The sequence below is a fragment of the Python bivittatus genome, unplaced genomic scaffold (assembly GCF_059951505.1).
Source record: "Python bivittatus isolate LINGU-HERP-01145 unplaced genomic scaffold, Pbiv_v1 ctg000610_np1212, whole genome shotgun sequence".
In the NCBI taxonomy this organism is placed as follows: domain Eukaryota; kingdom Metazoa; phylum Chordata; class Lepidosauria; order Squamata; family Pythonidae; genus Python; species Python bivittatus.
The window spans coordinates 626,511-646,501 of NW_028277088.1; the positions used below are offsets into that span (position 1 = coordinate 626,511).

General features: G+C 44.7%; 1 protein-coding gene across 1 annotated transcript in view; it reads left to right on the top strand.

Moving 5' to 3' along the window:
- Positions 1 to 19,991, top strand: part of SMARCC1 (SWI/SNF related BAF chromatin remodeling complex subunit C1) — an 83,799-nt gene that overhangs the window by 18,602 nt on the left and 45,206 nt on the right. The window contains exons 7-15 of the mRNA XM_088150599.1: positions 653 to 722; positions 1,689 to 1,764; positions 5,573 to 5,698; positions 6,887 to 7,011; positions 9,247 to 9,371; positions 11,543 to 11,602; positions 12,853 to 12,890; positions 13,629 to 13,750; positions 18,525 to 18,596. Coding sequence (XP_088006725.1) covers positions 653 to 722; positions 1,689 to 1,764; positions 5,573 to 5,698; positions 6,887 to 7,011; positions 9,247 to 9,371; positions 11,543 to 11,602; positions 12,853 to 12,890; positions 13,629 to 13,750; positions 18,525 to 18,596 — 814 coding nt within the window. The remainder of the gene's footprint in view (positions 1 to 652; positions 723 to 1,688; positions 1,765 to 5,572; positions 5,699 to 6,886; positions 7,012 to 9,246; positions 9,372 to 11,542; positions 11,603 to 12,852; positions 12,891 to 13,628; positions 13,751 to 18,524; positions 18,597 to 19,991) is intronic.

The following is a 19,991-nucleotide window of genomic DNA, read 5'->3' on the forward strand; positions in this document are numbered from 1 at the left end:
TGTGGGCTGGCACAGAGGGAAGCTTATAAAGCAATAAAAATAAAGCAATTTTTAAATAACTAAAACCCAGACAGGACCTTGCTTGAAAAGATTTCCTTGACAATAGGGTAGAGCAGAGGATGCTAAAATAACGGTCCTGCTAATTGCAGAAATAGCCTGCCTACAGACTCCACCTCACTTCCAGACAATGTCTGCAATGAAATATAACACCTATTTAATGGTTTCGAAAAATGCAACTTTGGCTTGAATTGTAGTCAGTGCTTTGTAGTAAAGGATTCTGAAGGTGCCCTAATTGTCTGCCCAGGAGAAGCTCTCTTGCTTTAAAACAGATTGTCTTGGGGGAATTAATGTCAAGATGCCTTCCCCTCTTCCTCCCCCCACCAAAAAAGCAAACATCTGAAATACCACCTTTCTCCCCCACTTCAAATGCTCAAAAGTGAGTCATCAATTCAGCTGGTTTCAGCAATTGCTTTCTGCCAAATCTGCCTTGCTCTTCCTTCTGAACCTTTTCTACCTGGACATTCCATTAAGATGATTAATCTCTGGCACAGTTTCTCTTAAGTTTCCTTGGAAGTGTTTTTCAGATGCTTGTAAGTTTGCAGTGACTGAAAGGAGATAATTTTCTGACCCTGATGGGCTTTCTTTCTTCCAGAGGAGTGGCTGAGACCAGTGATGAAAAAAGACAAGCAAGTCCTTGTGCATTGGGGTTATTATCCAGACAGGTAATGAGAAGGCTGGAAAATGGAAGCCCATACTTCAAATATTGTCCTTTTCTTATTACAAAGAAAGGAGAAATTCTGACTCAGGTGCTTGAAATGTCAGGGTTCTGGCTTTTTTTCCAGGAAAAAAAAAATTATGTCCATTGTTAAAGCAAAGAGCTTGGAAGATTCAGAGTCAAACCAAGCTATTGGCTCACTAATCACAGTTTAGACCCAAGCCATGACTAGATTAGTCTTCCGGCTTTGGATGTCCAGATAATACTGTGACTGTTTTCCTGGGCTTTTTAATAGAAGGGTGCAGAACATTCTGACTGTATTCAAAATGGATTGTTTGCACTCCAGAAGTTGCAGGCTTTGAAAGGGGCCACTTCCAGGTCAGAACCTTCAGAAGCGTTCATGTTGTACCTGGAACGCTTTATGACAGAATGTGGAGTTGGCGGGGAGGGTATCAGAAAAATCAAGATAGTAACTGTGGCTGAAATCCCACCCGCTTTTTACATGCATTGTGCACATAACACATGTCAAATGGATGAGGGCCTTGATCACATGGTTATAGGTTCCATCTTGATTTTTTTTAACCCTCCCCAAGCCATGAATGCCCCTGTGTCAGAACATTTGTCCTTTCTTAGATATTTAATCACATCTTTCAAAGAATACCTCACAGTACGTGAATTGGCATTGGATTTCAGTTTATTTCAGATTAATCCCTGGTTTTCATGCAAACTGGTTTATTCGGAGTTCATTCTTTGGATACTGGGCATATTAAATATATACCTCCTTTTGAAGACATGAGTGTAAATTTGCGCCTGTGGCTCCAGTTTGCTATGTGAACTAACCCAGTGACGGAGTGTTCCTTTCGAAGGACAGACTAGCAAATGATACTCAATTGCTTCCTGTGTCTCTTGCACCAGGGCTGTCCTGTCTGAGCAGCTGAAAAGATCCATTCACCTCTTTGCTTTTGCCTTTAAGCTACGACACGTGGGTTCACGCTACTGAAATAGAAGCGGAAATTGAAGACCCTCCAATTCCCGAAAAGCCATGGAAGGTGCGAATCACCTCTTTGTAGCATTGCTGAGAAATAACAGCTTTTCATAAATTTCCATCCTCAGGTGTAACGCTCCTTGGAAAAATTCAGCTTATGGTTTCACACGTTCAGTACAGAAAAAAGATGTCAAGCGTCAGACTTAGAATGAAGTTTCCTGATGCATCAGGCTACACCTCCCTTTTTTCTACTGTGCTGACCAGGGATGTGTGCTGTGTAAAAGAGTAGTAGGTAGAGGCTGTTAAGGTTGGCCTATGTCATTTTGTGGAAGACCTTAGAAAATAAAGTGGACACAGCAAAGCTTAAGCAAGGAGATATCTTGGCAAGATTTTCCTTGGGATGCCACTAGCAAAACCCCTGTACATAATAGCTCTGATAGCCAGAACAACGGGACTGACCAGCTCTGTGCCCAGGCTGGCCGAGAGTTCTGGAGACTGTGATTCCAGTAGACTTGGGGGGCTCCAGCTTGGGGGAAGGCCAAAATGGGGGCTTTTCTGCTGCTTTTGACAAATGGAGCGATGCCTTTGGCTTGCAAGTACTGTGGACTCTGCCTGCAAACTTCTTTGGAGCCAACCCAGGGACAGTTTACTCTCAGCAGGTTGTTCTCAGAAGAGCCTTGGGCTGGATGTTGGTTGCCATAGGGTGCATGGACCCTGGGCTGAACGTAGTGGGGCATCCCCATAGAGATAGGGGGAACAAAACCCATTGGGCTTGTACCTCTGAACTGAAAGCCTTCCTTGGATGTCTTCTCAGCACAGCATTTCCAGAGGCAGACGGGGGGCTTGCGACAGCTGCCTCTTATTTTCTGGGCCCATGGGGGAGTGAGTTTTTTTTTCTGATTTAAAATGTCATCTTTTTGCCACCAGAGACTACCATTTTCTCTTTTTCACTCTGCAGAGTGCCCTAGGACAGACAAAGGCATGATTCAAGCAGCCCACTAAAAATGGGGCCTTATTTGGATAAAGCACAGAAAGAAATAAAATCAAAGGGTGCTTAACTATGCTGCATAGTTGCTGTTGCAAAAACTACATGGGAGTTAGGAGAGAAAAGTTGGCTGGTTGGAAGTGGGTCGTTCCCTAATTAAAGCATAAGTCAGCTTTCCTTCCCTAACAATGCGAAATTGTATACTGCATTTCTTCCCTGAAGCCACAATCTGCCCTGTTCATCTCACTAATGAGACATGGTGAGGAGATGGAGAAAGAACTGGGAGGAACTCTGGGCACAAACCATCAAGTGACGAGAGAGGAGTTTGTTAGCAGCTTATCTTATAAATGGCAGCTCGGTCCAGGCAGGAAGAAGAGTTTCAGAATGTTCAAAAAGATTCTGCCTTAATGAACTTACTAATACAGGTAGTCCTTGACTTAGGACCATAATTGGGACCGGAACTTCTGTTGCTAAGCAATGTGGTCGTTAAGTGAGTTGCACCAGATTTTACAACCTTTTTTGCCGTGGTCATTAAGCGAATTCAGCTTCCCTCATTGACTGCTTGTTGGAAGTCCCCTGGGAAGTTTGCAAATGGCTATCACGTGACCCTAGGACCCTGCAACCGTCCTAAATACATGCTGGTTGCCAAGCATCCAGATTTTGTTCACATGACCGTGGGGATGCTGCAATGGTTGTAATTGTGAGGACTGGTCGTAAGTCACTTTTTTCAGCACTGTCATAACTTCGAACGGTTGTTAAACAAATGCTTGTAAATCAAGGACTACCTGTACAAAGGGGTGGGGGCTCCTGTTGCGGTTTCCAAGATTCTGTCTCTTACCTCTAATTCTTGCATTAAACCTCCTTATTGATACCCGCATGATTCCTGTGAATTCATGCAGTCCTTTGCAGAGCACATGCAGTTCTTCCCATGCACGGGCTCAGGCATGTGAACGGTACTTCCCCTTCCTTATCTATGCAGTCTCCTCTAGCCTCCTGACCTCCTGATGTAATCTCAAATCACACCCTGGCCTCCTGGTGTCAGGAGATGTTTTTTCATCTCTGGGTTCCCCTGGGTCATTCTGAGTCTCCCGGTGGTTTCTCTGCTACTTCTACTGCTTCCCACTGTTCCATCCCAAACAGCTTTCATCTGATTGGTAGCAGGGGGTTTCTATTTCATTATTTTTTTATACCCATGAAAAGTTCAATGCTGCCAAATATCTGCTTTCTGAGACATCCTTAAGTGGAAGACTCTGTTTTTGGTTTTGATCCCCTGAATTTGCATCGAGAGCTTTGCGCAAAACATCTCAACCAATATTTTCTGCTTATAGTATCACCTGTCCCTCATGTTTAATGAGTAGTTGACAGCTAACTCAGAAGGTGCAGAGAAGAAAATTTCTGACTGCTACACAAACATTAACCTTGTATAAGCCAACTGGAATTAAGATGTCCCCAAATTTATTCTCCAATCTCCTCTGGTCCTGTCTGAGGTCCTCCCCGTCTCTTTTCAGAGTAGGTCATCTCCCAGATTTCTGTCTCCAAAATATGGGCAGAGGTGAGGAGTCCTCTGAAGGGCCTTTGTAGATGTCAGGGACCATAAATGCTCTTTATGGAGCAAAGTAGGTAGATATTTCCTGATAAGCCTTAGTTCTTCAGTGTCTTCAGGTTATTGCATGGTCGCATCTTTCTGGGAATCTGAGCACTGTAAAACAGGATCCTACCACTGGAACCAGCTGCAGCCTAAGCCAGAGTTGCCCCTTCCCAGATTGGTCCCGAAAGATTGTTTGTAAGCCCTGGAGGCTCCATCTTGTAACTGAATTTGCTTTTTGATTTGTTCTTTGTCCCTCAGAAAATTCTTCTGGCACCTTCACTGTTCTTGGTGCCAAGCGCCACGAAGCACTTCCAAAACCCAAAGCACCAGGGCCAGAAGTGGTCCTTGGTATTAAGAAAGTTCTGATGGATGAGGAACAAATCAAAAAGCAGATATTTTTCAACCTCAGCCAGCTCGCTGCTGCTGCTGCCATTTGTCATTTATTTAGTTCCAGCAAGAGCTGCGCGGAGTGGCTATTGTAGGGACTTTAACCAAGTTCTCAGGATTCTTCCAACATTTCTCCTTTGCTAGAATACAGATGCTAGTAAGTCAGACCTTTTTTTTAAAAAAAAGGTTGGCAATAAACAAGTGTTCAAAGAGATTCTAAGTTCTGATCCTGCTTTGGGCACAAAGCCAGCTGGGTGAACTTGGGCCAGTCCCTCTCTCTCAGCCCTAGGACAAAGGAGGCCAGGGCAAACCACTTCCAAAATCTTGCCAAGAAAATCTTGCAGGGACTAGTCCGGGCAGTTGCCAGGAGTCCACACTGACTTGAAGGCACCAAAAAAAAGAAAGAAAAATATGTGTGGGAATGCTTGATTGAGCTCTATAGCAAGGGTGAGTGAAATCCCCTTGGATTCTTTATTCCATACCAGTCTGGTTTTTGTCATCTTGCTATCTTTATTCCTTATTTTTGTTTCTGTTTGTATCTGTTTTTAATGTTTTTATTTGTGAGCCACCCAGAGTCGTCGGGAACCGGGTGGCATACAAATTTAAAAATAAATACATAAAATTGAGAGTTGCTTAATTTTTGAATGAAGGGAAGCTTTTTTGAGAAGCAGGGCAGAATAGAGAGACAGGAGGAGGAATAGAATAGGTAGCAGAAGGAAGCACAAGGGAGAGGCAGCACTAAGGTGGAAGTCAAAAATAACTTGCATGTGGCTTTCTGTATGCATTAATAAAACGGGCTTAAAATGTAGAGTTTTTTTTCTAAATCAGCGGAAATTCCCTATGAAATTCACCCACTCTATGTGGCAACGTTGGCATGAGAAGATCATTCTGAAGATGTTGTTCCTTTGGTAGGTCCATGCCAGATGGATCCTGGACATGGATGTGTTCAACGAATGGATGAACGAAGAAGATTATGAGGTGGATGAGACCAAGAAGCCAGTCAGCTTTCGCCAGCGGATCTACCTGAGAAATGAAGAAGTAAGCGTTTCCTGCTTCTTGGGGTGGATGGGCTGCTGAATCACAATATTAGCTGGGATTTCTAGGCTAATTCAAACCTATAACGCTTCAAGGTCCCCCAGGATTTCAGGGAGCAACTTGGAGCGCAGCTGAAACTGGGCAGGTTTAGAGTCGGTTGTGTTGACTAGGGGTGTGTAGCGCTTCAGATCTGAAGTGCTTCGGAGTGTGGACCCAACTGCTGTACCTGTCGGTGTCTCTCTGCTTGGGTGCCTTTGGCTCCGTGGTTTTTTTCGTGCGGTCAGTGCTGGCTGTCAGCAGTTTCTCCCGCAGAGATTTGGCCCCTCCTTTCTCCCTGATGTGCTCTTTGTCTGTGCTCATTTGAGAGGGTGTTTGCCAGGAGAGTGTTGAAAGATTGGGTGCGGATTACTTGGAAGCCTCAAACAGTCCTGCTTCTGGACACATTTTGGAGTTGCAAATGCTGATCTGGGAAAGTCACAATTCCTTGCGTCTGGCTTCCTTCTAGAGCTCACGGCAGTGCCTGCGACATGCCCCTCTTACTCCCAGCCCAGAGCAGCCCCTGGTCCTGATCTTAGATACTCTTTTAGTCAGGACCTGCATGCCTGCGTCAGAGTTTGGGCTGAAAGAGTGATATTTGAGAAGAGCAACGTGGGGGTTAAATGGAGACTCAAATCACTATAGCTGTAGCCGTCTTGAGAGTTTAAATGGTACGAAGTCAGCTTTCTCAGATGATACTAAAGAACTGGTAGTGGCTTGGAGCCGTTTCAAAATGTTCTTTAGCTCTTTGAACTGCTTGGAAGCACCGGCAAAAGGTAGCTTAGTAGAAGTCTCCTGAGGAATTGGAACGGAAGTGACAACTAAGGAGTGTCGCTTGAGGAGAAAGCTAAGATGGAAATGAAATAAGTATCCACTGTCCCGGACAGCGGAGTTTTGAGAAATGTCACATAAAGCCAGTAACTTGAAGTTGTAAAGAAGGATTTGGTAAAATCTCACCACGTTCTGATTCATAGTCTCAGGGACAGTGGGGTGGGAAGAGAGATAAGGAGCTGTCAGTTTCCAGAAGAAAAGAAGGGGGAGCCCAGCGGCCTCATCTCAGCTCTTGTACCACTGGGAGCATCATGCGGGACCTGATAAGGAGCAGCTGGATTAGACATGGGCAACGGGTGCTGATGATCTCTCCTCTTTTAACAGCCGGTCCGCAGCCCCGAGCGGCGAGATAGGAAGGCAGCTGCCAGCGCCCGGAAGAGAAAGGCCTCTCCTTCGCCCCCACCTCCTCCCACCCCTGTGGAATCGAGGAAAAAAGTGGGGAAAAAAGGGTAGGTTTTTTCCTGAGGCTCCTGCAGGCTGGTGTTTCTCCCTGCCTTTCTGATCCATTTGACTGAGGTAGAGGAGGAGGGGAAGGGCTGCTGGCCTGGTACCTCGTGGTACGGATAGTTGGGCTAATCGTTCCTTGATCCTCCAGGAGAACGCATCTCCAGCCAGTGGATGAACGCGTGAGGTGCTCATTCCCTCCAGTCTCGGCTGATAAGCAGAACAAGTCCATTAATAAGCACATTCCTTTTTCTCTGTGGCAGAGGCGATCCTGACTGAAGCTGGCTTTTTAGGAATTCAGCTGAAACTCGTGTGGTCGTACGGGGCAAAATTACGTAGCAGCTTCTCAAGCCTTTGCAAGATTTGAGGGGCCTATTTTGCCCCTGAAACTGCCCAAGACCTTTAAAATGTTTTGGCCTGGCCCACCCTGGAGGGGCCACAGAAGGGGCCCTAGCAGCCTGTGGGCTGTAGGAAAAACCTCTCAGAGTTAGTGGTGACACCTTCCTTTCAGAGTGGATGGGTTTTTTTTAGTTTGTTTTTTAGATTTATATAGCTGCCCGTCTCACATACATGACTCTGAGCGGCTTACAGGGTCGAAAACACAAAAAACAATACAAAAATAACCAAAATCATAACAACAGCCTCTCTCAGCCCAACTCACCCCACAGGGTTGTTGCTGTGGAGGAAGGAATATTAGGTATGTTTGCCGCCTTGAGTTCTTTATAAAAATAATAAAGGTGGGATAGAAAGGTCTAAAAAAGACCATTAAAACAAGAAAAACTATTAAAACCATAAAAAAACACTAATCTGTGGGAGAGCACAATCAATCTCACTATCAGTGTAGCCATTTTGCAGGCTTTCCACCACCACCACCAGATCCCCAGGCCAAATGGCAAAGCCCTGTCTTCAGGTCCTTCCAGAAACCAGCAAGGTCAGGATTATATTTGAATAAACCACTCCCTTCGATCCTGGAACTGTAAAAGTGAAGATGTATCTTGCATATGATTGTTAGGAGTGGATATCCAAGAGAAGAGATGTTCTCCAGGTCCTCAATGTTGCTGTGACACATTCTGGACCGGTGTAAGTCTCTCTTTACATCAAGACATCCTGTGGAACACAGCTTCTGCAGATGTGTCCCAGCAAGCCCCCGAAGAGCAGAGAGAAGGCTGGGGTGCTCCCAGAGGATCAGATTGCTAGAAGGTATTTTTCTGCTTAAACCACCATTAAGCAGGAGTTGCATGAGAAGTACAGTATTGGCAGGATTCCTGCTGGAAGGCACCAAGAAACGACAAGGAGGAAACATTCTGCAGAGTTTTGTGCTGTTGTAAGGCAAAGCAGTGCTTTTACTAAATTCATTAGCAAATTGATTCACTTCTGAAGCAGAGGATAACTCTCTGTTAAGTACACTTGGTGATACAAACATGTGCCCGGGCTCATCTTGGAAGAAACATTTCCATCGGTGTACCAAGGCGACGGGAGATGCCTGCACTGGGTGTCTCCAAAAGCGTGAACACGAGGTCCCGTTCCCACCCAGTGAGAAAACCAACCTACTGCCTTAGAGCTCATTTCAAAGCCATTTGGTGTTCACAGAGCAACTAATAAGAGTAGCTCACCGTTGAACATTGAAAATAAACATGACACTAGATTAGAGAGAGAGAAAGAGACCACCTGCTGACCACTGAACCGGAACTACTTTTTCATTTGTTCATAACTTTTCATATACAGTATAACCCATTATTTTAATCATCCCCATACACCTGGTTATGTTTGGCTATCACCCCCTTTTCCACATTCTCCATTCCATTCCTGTGGAAGCACTCATGTAGAAAAAGCCATGAAAGACACATTGAGCTTTGCGCATAATGTTTAGAAACGCCGGTATCGGTATTCCATGCGTGTGTGGATGAAAACGATCTTTATGTGGGCTGTTCTGCGTCAGTATCCTCAACCTGATGCTTCCCCATTGTTTGGTCTGACTCCCCTTCTGAATGGATCTTAAGAGCTGAATACAGGTTGGAGAAGGTGGCTTCTGAATCACTTGCTGAATCAGTGTGAGACATCTGCAGCTGCCTTTTACTGTAATAGGTTGCAAAACACGTGGCGGCTGCCAGCCTTGGGTGCCCTGCGACTGTCAGGTCTTTGCTTCTGAGCTGAAATGCAGAGCCACGATAGCCCAGAGCATATCCCCAGCACAGAGAACTGTCAGCAAAGGGGCTCCTTTGTGCTTCTGTCTTTCCCAGACAAACAAGCCTCTATGGGAAAAGGCGGGGGCAAAAGGAAGAGGATGACCAGGACGATCTTACCAAGGACATGGAGGATCCAACCCCAGTGCCCAACATCGAAGAGGTGGCACTTCCTAAAAACGGTGAGGAGTAATCCCTGAAAATGCCATGCCATTTCCCATCTTGGTACGCCATGTTGTTCACTTTCCAGGTTTTGAGATGGCTGTCTGATGTTTCTGGTCCTTTTATATAACAAACCACGGCTTGTGGTTCTTAAATCCATTCTGTTGATGGCCGAGTTTTGGCGAGAGTTTTCCCTTCCCTGCTTTGTGTGCAGAAGGCTTCTGGCGGAGCCTCTGTTCTTCTCATGTTTCAGCCCGCAGGTGCTGTGCTCCATGGAAGTCTGAACTGAAGCCGCTGTAATTAATTCTTCAGTCGAGCATCCCATTTCTAGGAGTTTTTAGAATTCGAAGCCTTATCTGTACAAGCAGTGCTGCAAAACTGATGGTCCAGAACTGAATCTCTCTTCCTAGTGCCAGACCTTTTCCTCTCTCCACGGCTTCCTTTGCTTCTAAACTGGCCTCAAGGACTGTTTTTTCAGACCCATCATTGGCTCACAGCAAGCCATCCTGAGATAGTTTTTCTTTTTGCAAATGGTTCCCTAGCGGTTGGCGTACACAGGTTCCCCCCCCCCGAGCGTACACATTTGGTTTCTGCCGCTTGAGAACCTTAAAAATAGCTACCTTGAATTCCGATGTTATCGTTAGAGCCAACGTTTGATGTATGAGGGGTATGTTTTCTTGGCACAATGTATTTGAAGACAAATGTTGCCATAATAGCTGGCTGGAACTGCTTATTTCATTAATTAGTCTTATCTGTCATCATTTTGTTTAGCATAAAATAGAGTCAGAATACCAGAGGCTATGTTAGGCAACTGAGACAAAAATAGATTATTTTTAGCAGTGAGCAAAGAGATGCTTTTTTTTCTAGAGTGGGAAAGGCCGTACCACCGTTGTCCAGAAAAAAAGCTATGCCAGAGAAGCAAATCAGTTTCACCAGCAGGGCCATCTCAGGCTTCAGTTGACCTCTACTGAGCATGTTTTTGAGGCACCAATTCAGGGGCAGAAATCTTGCTTCCCACCTTGCACCTCCTTCCCTGCCCCGTTTAACTAATCAGTACTAACCCCAGCATGAAATGTAAGAAGTGGCTTAACAGGGTGGCAAACAAGGGGGACGTTATCAGTGTGCTGTCTAAGTTTGGAGCGGGCAGCACTTCTGTCTGATGCCACCAGCGCAGCAAACGTGGCTTAGTGAAGCTGCATCCTCTGGAGGCCCAGCTTCTGCTTGTCCCAGCAGGCAGGACGAGTTCCTTTGGTCTGGGGCCCAGGTGCTGTGCCCACCGCCGCCAGGAAGGCCCAAAGCTGCCCCTGCTGGAAACCCTGGAGGAAGCCCCTTCTGGTCCGTCAGGGTCAACAGTAAGGACTAGGCGAGGGGTGGGCAACCTTGTGGTGGCCAAGGCCTTTTGTGGAGTCCAAGGACCACAAAGTGGGAGCAGCGTGATTTGGCTAGAAGGGAATTTAGACCTTTTTCTTGTTTTTTTTTTTTTAACTCTGATAAGCCTCTTTTAGAGTGAGTTTTGTGGGTTTCATACATTCCCTGCCTCATAGTGGAAAACTACTAGTTTTCAGAAAACGGGGGCTCGAGAGGCACCCACCTGTGAGCCAGATTCTGCAGAAGGCAGCTTTTCCCTGCCCACCCCCCCCCCCACCCCGCCAAATCTGAAAGCCTGGGAGAAAATACAGACGGCTCAACATCCCAGACAAAAAGCTGCTTCTGAAAGGCAGAAGTTCTTAATCGTTCTTCTGAAAGGCTCTTAAGGATGTGGAGTTATTTTATAGATAGTCAGCTTCCTCCAATGCAGAATAGAGGCTGTAATCTAAGTTGGGTCGGGCTAATGGCCTTCACTTATGAGCAATCTGCCCTGACAAGATGTCAGCCTGAATACACAAGTACTGTGACTTGGGCTGCAGATAGAGATCCAGAAATAGCCTAGCTTAGTTCTCAGTGCTTCAGAGGAAATGCAGTGATACTCCTTTGTCTAACACGGTACAGCAACCTGATTTGATTCATTGGCCAGGGAGGTTGCTCTTTGTGTGCGAACCCAGGCAGTGAAAATGCGACATTCACGAGGTTGACCTCTAGGAGAGCAGCCTGGTGTCCAGGGCAGGCTAGCTTTGTGCCGGATCCTGACCTTCCAAGAGAACGGTAGAGAATGCCCAGATTGATTTGCTGCCAATCTTGTGTATCTTTGCAGTCAATCCAAAGAAAGACAGTGAAAACACTCCAGTGAAAGGAGGAACAGTAGCAGACCTTGGTGAGACCAGCTCTTTGAATGCATTTTTCTTCCTGCAACTGCATTTACTTAGATTTGCTACTTAACCTGTTCGAGGGTTGTTCTCTGTAATAGAAGGCGCTCGTTGTAGGGAAGAAAGCGTTGGGGGGGGTGCTCAGAGCCTGAGAAGCCACCAACATGCCTGGTCAGCTTTTTTGCAGCTGTCTGGCTGCTAAACATTAGAAAGTAATGGCCCTGAACAGGTGAGGGACTAATCTTGGTGAAAATCACCTGTAAATGCAATAGTGCTTTTCATATCCTGCTTTGTTGAAACAATGCATAGGCCAGCTCAGAGCCAATACTGTTAGAAGGAATTGCATGTGTGTATTTTGATAATTAAGAGCAGTGTTTCTCAACCCTAGCAACTTTAAGATAGGTGGACTTCAACTCCCAGAATTCCCCAGCCAGCTGTGCTGGCTGGGGAATTCTGGGAGTTGAAGTCCACCTATCTTAAAGTTGCTAAGATCGAGAAACACTGGTTAAGAGAATTGCAGCCTTGGGAAAATACACTGCTTCTTGCTCTTCATTTATCATTTCAAGTGTTTAGCCACCAGATCTGATTTCAACGTTTTTAGAAGGGAAGAACGTACTAAAAAGCCTTAATACCGTTATCCTAAATTTCACCCGTGCTGACTGGGAGTTGCCGTGCACCAGACTTGGGAAGACTGGCCCCAGACCATGTCAAGAGTTGCCCAGCCTCCAACTTCGCCTGGGCTATTAAACCTTGCGGTGGCTACTGCAGGCAAGACAGGAGCTACTCCTGGCTGAAACAGGGGCCCCTCTGGATCCCTGAAGGCTGTAAGCCATCTTGTCTGGCGCCTGCGCTCTTCTCCTTCCCTTTCCACTGTGATAGTATCAGTATTTGTGAAGACACGTGACAGCCGCCCAGCAGCGGCTTCTGCACGTTCAGCCTCTCCCGTCCTTGCCCCAGAGTTCTCCTGCAGCCCTTCCCTCGAAGTAACCCCTTCCCTCCTTAAGGAACCCCACTCACGGGCAAAAAGGAGATCGCAGGGAGTTGAACGTAGCAGAACAACCTTGGAAAGTCTGCTGAGAATTGACTGTGCTTGCTCATCACTAAGCTGTGACTGAAGTGGGGGAGGCAGTGGAGGTGCCAAAACTTGAACATTGCACGACCTGTGTAGCAAGATGGCTTGCGGGCCCTGCTGCAGTGTATAGAACTGTAAAGTTGTGTTAGTGACACAGAAGAGTTCTGTTCTGTTCTTGTCTTGCAGATGAGCAGGATGAGGAGACAATGACGACAGGAGGAAAGGTACCGAAACTCTTTTCCTCTGAAAATCACAGGGAGCTGCAAGGTTGTGGCCCAACTTTGGAAAGAGAGGCGCTTGACCTCAGTGAGGCTCGTGGGCCTTGTTGGGCTCTGGCTGTTGTCAAGGGCACCTGTGCCAATAAACCCCGCTGGCATTTTGCTCAGCTGCCAGAAGCAGCTGTCGCTAAAGAGAAGGTGAAGCCCCTCCCAGCTTCATGGGGGTTCCCAGGCGGCCGGCTTAGCCAGGCCTGGCTGGGTCTTTGGGAAACACCCAAGTCTCCGAGGAAGCCGATCCGTCAGGTGGGCTTGGCACAGGCAATTGAAATTGGGAAGGAGAAGGCATTTGCGGTTGTGGCTTCTCCTGGCTGCTGCAAAGCTATTGGCAAAAAAATGGAAGTTTCACAAACCTGGGCATTTCAAACACCTGATCTTCGGCACTAGACTCATTCAGTGAAAAGAACAAATATTGCCAGTAACCAACCACAGGGGAAGTTGAGAGCAAAGCATCAAGGAATCTTCTAGTAGACATTAGGTTCTCTCCTTTACACATAAGCACTTACTCCGTAGACAAACTTCTAGGTGTCCAGTTCTTTCCTCAAGAACACATGGCTTAAACGCTTACATCTCATGTGAGCACTTGGGTTGCATGTTACCCTAGTACCGTGGTTACTTTTTTGTAGGCGGGTGCGTTGACATCAGATCTTAGTTCATTTCCAAAGTAACTCTCGCTTCTTCCCGCAGGAAGATGAAGATCCCAACAAAGGTGACCAGGGCCGTTCCCTTGATACAGGAGAAGACAATGTCACAGAACAGACTAATCACATTATTATCCCCAGCTATGCATCCTGGTTCGACTACAATTGGTAAGGTCCACCATAGGGAAGAATGGGATCAGCCACCCGTTTCACTTTGTTTGGGTTCATGCCTTGTGTTAAGTCAGACCTAAAGCTAAGCTGTACAAATGCGGGTTGGTGCTGCGGGAGAGCCCATCCTGTTGTGGCTCCTGTGCAAACTTGTCCCACGTGATTCACATTGCATTTTTTAGTGTGTTTTATTGTAAACTGCCCAGAGAACTTCAGCTGTTGCGTGATTTAAACAAACAAAATGTTGCAGCCACATTTTCTGAAGCTTAATCTTGAAATTAAGTCCTAACTTTCATTTAATCTCACCATGGCTTCCCCCTCGTGGAAATGTATGAGGCTTATCTACAAATAGTAAATTCAGCTAAAGTTAATGCATAGTGATGTTACTTTATATCTCTGTAGGATGTGTTACAATCAGCCTAGGGCTAATTCACTGTAAGGCACAGAATGGTTGGCTTCCTTTGGCTTGGCATGTTGCTTGAGTCCAGCCATTGTGGTTTGTAAACTGGTTTAGCATGTGTGAATCTAACCAATTGCATCTATCAACAAATCATAGTTAGGCAACCCAGGATTAAGCATGGTACATGAATCCAGTCTTTATTTTGCTCACAGACTGGCTTGTGAGTGCCACCCCTTTGTAACTAGAGGAAGTTTGTCACCTGTATGATTGAAGCTAGTGAAGAAATCTATTTTGGAGTGAATATAGGTGTTTCTAACTGATCCAGCATTAGACCTACTGTAACTTTTCGCACAGCAAGGTGGAACTCCTGTTCTGTGCTCTCTGCATCCTTTTCTACTTCCCTCTCTTACTGCTTTGGCTTTTCTAAACGAGCAGTCTGTGTGTGGCAAGGTCTCTTTCTTCCTGAGAACGGCCCAAATGCATCAGTGCTCTGTGTGGTGTTGACTTTGGCATCTCTGTTTCTGCCACTGTTCATTTTCTTTGATTAATCAACTACCAAGGTTGGCTTGTTGAAGATCAGTGCAGTTTGCCATTGCCTGCAGAAGAGGCTGTCTGACTCATGGGATTGCTACGATTGTGGTGGGATTTTGTTCTCAATATTGATTCTTGAGTAGAACCGCAAACGGCAGGCTGAGCACTCTTGGTGAATTTTGACCAGCCCTTCTGCTGCTTCTGGCCTGTGGGACGTGTCTTCCTCCCACAGTTTTAGAGGGGTGAATAAAATGAGGTTGGTGAAGAAGAGTACTCTGATGTATGTACATGCAGTTTCTCTAATAGCTGTCTGGGGGGAATAATGTCGTATCCGAAGAGTATTTAAGCACTTGCAACTCAGCTAGACAGGGCCCTCAGATGGAATGTAGATTGGCCAAGGGTGATTGGTGCTCTGAGACCTGAAGCATTTTGCCACCAAAAAGCGGAAGGAATTTTTATATCTGCATCTGTCTGCCCACTTCCCTTCAGTGGTGCATTATTTAAGTGTTAAGTAATACGTTTCAGCAAGACAGACCCAACAGGCCAGATTTAACTTCTCTTTTCTTCATCCAGGCAGAGCATATTGTTCTTTCTTGCCAACTCAATGGTTAACTATTATTAACTGTGTTTTTTTTCAGTGTTCTGCTTTCTGCAATATAGAGACTTGGGTTTTTTTAATTCAAAACAATGTTGAGTTGATTGTTTTTCTGCCAAACTCATAAATTACTACGTAAAACACTAGCACTCATAAAAAGCAGCTTCACAAATAAATTTAAGCAGCCCCAGTCTTAATGAAATTAAGACCTGTAGTTTTAGAATTCAGACCCAAATCAGATGAATATCAAAATGTGGATATCCTATTCCATCCCCCTCATCCATTGCTGTGGCCACTAGAAATCTGACACTTTTCTTCCAAGTTCAGTAAATCACATTTTAGTGTGTTGCATGGATCATAAACTATCATTAATATTTAATGGCTTGTTTAAAGAAGCCTCTTCATCAACTACGTGTGGCTGTGTGTTATTACCTGTTTTGTGCTTTATTATTTCTACGGTTGTTTTAATCCTAACAATAAGCTGCTTAGAGTTACTCTAGTTATTGACCTGGTGGACCAATTAGGGAAGGGCAGCGGAGGGGAGTTTATCATTTAAGGAAACACAGTGAAAATAGAAGTGAGGCCCTTTTCCTTGCAGGAAGAGAAGGAGGGGAACGTGGGCTCAGGTTCCCATCGCTGGAAACTTGGGTGTAGCGCTGGGCTGTTGAACCTAGATAAAGCAGCAGTTTGGTTTAGAGGGCAAATCCAGGAATCATATGCTTATATTAAGATTATGTCATATTAACCAACTTACTATTTAAAATAAATGTAATACTGATAATTTTTTTTTAAAAAATGAAAGCCACCATTTGGACCCAAGTGTGAAAGACGCTATTGACTGGTTCCTATGGGACCTGGCCAGAGTTTCAGGGTCACCCAACAAAAGACATGGGCCAGAGATCCAGGACAAGGAAGAGGAAGCAGTGAGTGCACAGCTGATTTGGGAAAGTTGGTTTTAAAAGGGTCTCTCATCTGAGCACCAACCCCTTTCATCTGGCAGGACATTGATTTGATCAATTTTTATGGCTGCCCACCTGCTAACAAGAGTAGAAAACATCAAGTACAAAGGAAAATGAGCCAATAATAAAACGTAACTTAACAAATATACCTCCTTGGGGGAATTTAGAGTAGAACTGGAGAAGAACTAGAGCTTCAGGGTCATCTTAAAGGCTGGCAGGGTCAGAACTAAAGAAAGTGAGGAGAAGTTTTTCCATAGAGCAGGAACTGCAGCAAATGCTGTTTCTGTGTTGAACTTGTATAAAAAAAATGGCAGCTGTGATCCCTCCAGCCAGAACATTCCTGGCATGGGGGCTTTGGCGCTCGGTCCCTGCTCGGGCAGCCCCTGCTTCTCTAAGCCTTGGTGGGTCGGGGGGGACCCTTTTGTGGAAGGAAAGTAAAAGGCATTTAAAGGCCATTGAATCTGTATTAACAGTAGCCCCTCGGGAGCTGTCTGTAGAAGAAAACATATTGACAATTATTTCTAGCCAAGTCATTGATCAAAATGCTAGCTTGGGTTTTTTAATTATTATTATTATTCTCTGAAGGAGAAAAGCCATTGCATAATTCAGCTGATGGCGGAATGATTCTGTCAAAAACATTGTGAATTGTGGCATACTGCAGATAAGTCAAAAGTGCTTAGTGAATTTGGGAACTGAGCTGAAGGATCAAAATCCCTAATTCTTACAGAGTGAATGTATAAATAATTAGTCCTGTTCCTTGTTTTAAGATAATGTTTTATTATTTATTTTTGGAATAGCAAGTGAATTCTTACCCTTTTGATTGACATGGCATTTTTTCCACTCTTAATTGTTTGTGGCTATTGGTAGAGAATGGAATTTTTTCCTCCAAGGCACAGAATGTAATGATACTTTTAATTTATTTATAATTATTATTATATGCAAGAAGGAAGGGAGGAGAATGCCCACAAAAACATACACGTCTTGCACACTAAACAAAATTGTTCCTACCTATATGCTTATGCCATAATGTACAATTACATTATTAACCTTTAAGTTAGTCTGCCTAGCTTTCTGTAAATAACTAAAGGCTGTGAAATTTCAATGAGCCTTCAGCTCCAGTTGACTGACAGGTGATGCCTACTTTAAATATGAACCTGAAGACCTAATGTGCTGATTTTAGAATTTGGGTTTTTGTCACCCTGAGTACTTTGAGGTTGGAGCAGTTAAAAAATCAGTGAATGAATAAACAAAAAGAAAATGGGAATTAAGCTCTCCTCATTTCTAAATAGCCCTCCAGATAAGATTTCCAGCAGTCAAATGCTCATTCAAGTATAGGAAGAAACAGATTCCTCAGTCTGTTGGGTAATTGATGGAGAAGGACTGTCCTTCCAGCCTGATGGGATCCATCTTTTTGCCAAGCATATCCAATTCTCTTGTCCTCCAGCTGGTTTCCAAGCTACTCGTATGTAATTTTAAAGAAACCTGAGCATTAGACCCACAAAATTAATGTGTGAAATAACTTCTAAGGGAGGGAACTATTGTAGCACATGATCACACCATTTGAACTAGTATTGTATTTCAAGTACCACATCTCAGGTATCAAGCAATTAGCTGAACTCACCAGTTTCTTTCTGAAAAGAGGAACGGGTATCCACTAGACGCAAAATTATACCTTTTGTGGAATTAAATCTCATTTTAAATCTTAGCCAGTGGACATACAAAAATTTCCAATGGTTTTCTACTGAAATTTGTGCATTCTTTCATTTCCTCATTTCCTTTCTGCACTTTTAGATATCTAATTTAATGTACTTTAACAATAATGTATAAATAGGTGTTATATGTTTATTATTATAATACAATGAACACATTAAATTTTCTGGTGTTGGAGGGGCTTTAATCTAGAGATTATTTTAACCACAGAACTTGCCACTGTGGTGTGACACCTCTTAGTGGCCAAATCTGTAACTTCAGTTAACAGTGTGAAGCGGCTTTTATATAAAGAGCTGTGATGTCCAGTGGCTAGTTGGCTTAATCAGGCTGTGTGGGGGACAGTGGCTGGATTCGAATACTTCATTAAATCATAATGTGGGTTGTTTGCTTCTGGCTCAGCGCATTGCTGTGGCCCATTATTGTGGCTTTTTCAGCAGGCTAGCATTTAACAAAAGTGAACCATGGCTTAATACAGAGCCAGCCAGGAATTTGCAAGGAAATCTTGCAGGTCATAGCGAGTCCTTCAGACCTGGACTCAGGGAAGTTGGACACTGACCTGATTCTCTTTCTTTCTTACAGCATTCATGTAATTGAACGCCGTGCTCTTCCAGAATTCTTCAACGGGAAAAACAAATCTAAGACCCCAGAAATGTAAGTAGAGCCAAGCGAGGTGCATGGAGGGAGCGGGGAATCTCTCTAGTTTGATGCCCTTGGTCGATCCAGGACTGGGGATGGAGGAGGGCAGGTCCCAGTTTCCAGTACCTTCCCCTTGTATCCCGGCACATGCTGATTTCTTCTAGCATAAGCATTTCCGCAGTATTCTGCCTGCACAGCTGTTTTGCTTGCCACAAGCCTCAAGTCAGACGTTCAAATCTGCTTCTCAGCATAGGTGCAAATGGTGATCAGAGACTATGATTAGTGAAAATGAGATGTAATTGCAGCTATCGCTAGTCCAGAGCCTAAAAACCACGAACAGGAGAAGAGCAGTTGGATTGTGGCACAGTTTGTGTGCTGGGGAGTGGACAGTGTTCTCGGTCCACCCACCTTGTGCTTCCAGGAGCCTTGAAAGGAAATTAGCAGTCCACCCTTTCATGCCAGTGAGGAGAGAAGGTCCTTTCTCCATGGCTACAATAGAATCTGTCCCTTTTTTTCAAGAAAACAATTTAGCAAGCAAGTTTGGGGGGAAGGACAAAACAGTCATCCTCCCCCCCCCCCAGGCTGGCCCTTTTGCCTTTGTAGAATTCCAGGTCCCCTGCAGTGACCAGGCAAGGTCACTGAGGCTCACCTTGGCACCTTCAGCTTCCGTGTCCGAACAGCCACCCCCGTCTCACTCCAAAAGCTGGTTTGCTTAAAAGCACACAGACCTGACAGGGTGCAAATATTCTTATTCAGCCATTTAGGAATAAGCATAAGGAAGAGTAACTGGGTGAACATCGTAAGGACAGTGTGAAGGAAGGTCCATTCCTTGGCATTTTAATGGTGGGCTTAACATTTGTGTCAAATTGTACTTGAGGTGTATTGTATAAGCACAAAACACTCGCCTGAACAGACCTTAACACTTCTGGAACGACTGTTTTGTGCAGTTAAATAGTGTTAGGCTCGAGTAAGGTTATTCATTGGTTGTGAGAAATTCGGTCACTGCCGTTTGCTGTACCCGTAGATCTGCTGGAGGAAGCTCAGTTATGGAGACTTGGTGGCCTAACAGCAATAAAACATTACTTAACATTTGATATATTCTAAAACCGTGTTTGTCATCATGCATTTCTCCCAGGAGCTACCCATTGTTATATAGTGCTGCCCCTGCTGCTAAATATCCTGTTCAGTTATTTCACTTTGTCCTTTAAACAGCAGTGAACAGACTGTGGGCCTGACCGAGTTAAATGTTAAAACATGTTAGTTAAGTCTCAGCAAAGCATCTTTTTTCTTAGAGAAATATTTGCAGGCAAAATAACATTTGGCTGACAAATTGTATGATAAGCATTTTGAATTTCTGCTTGCAGCTCATAAATGTGGTTTAAACTAGAAGAGTTGCAAGTTTCTTTTTTA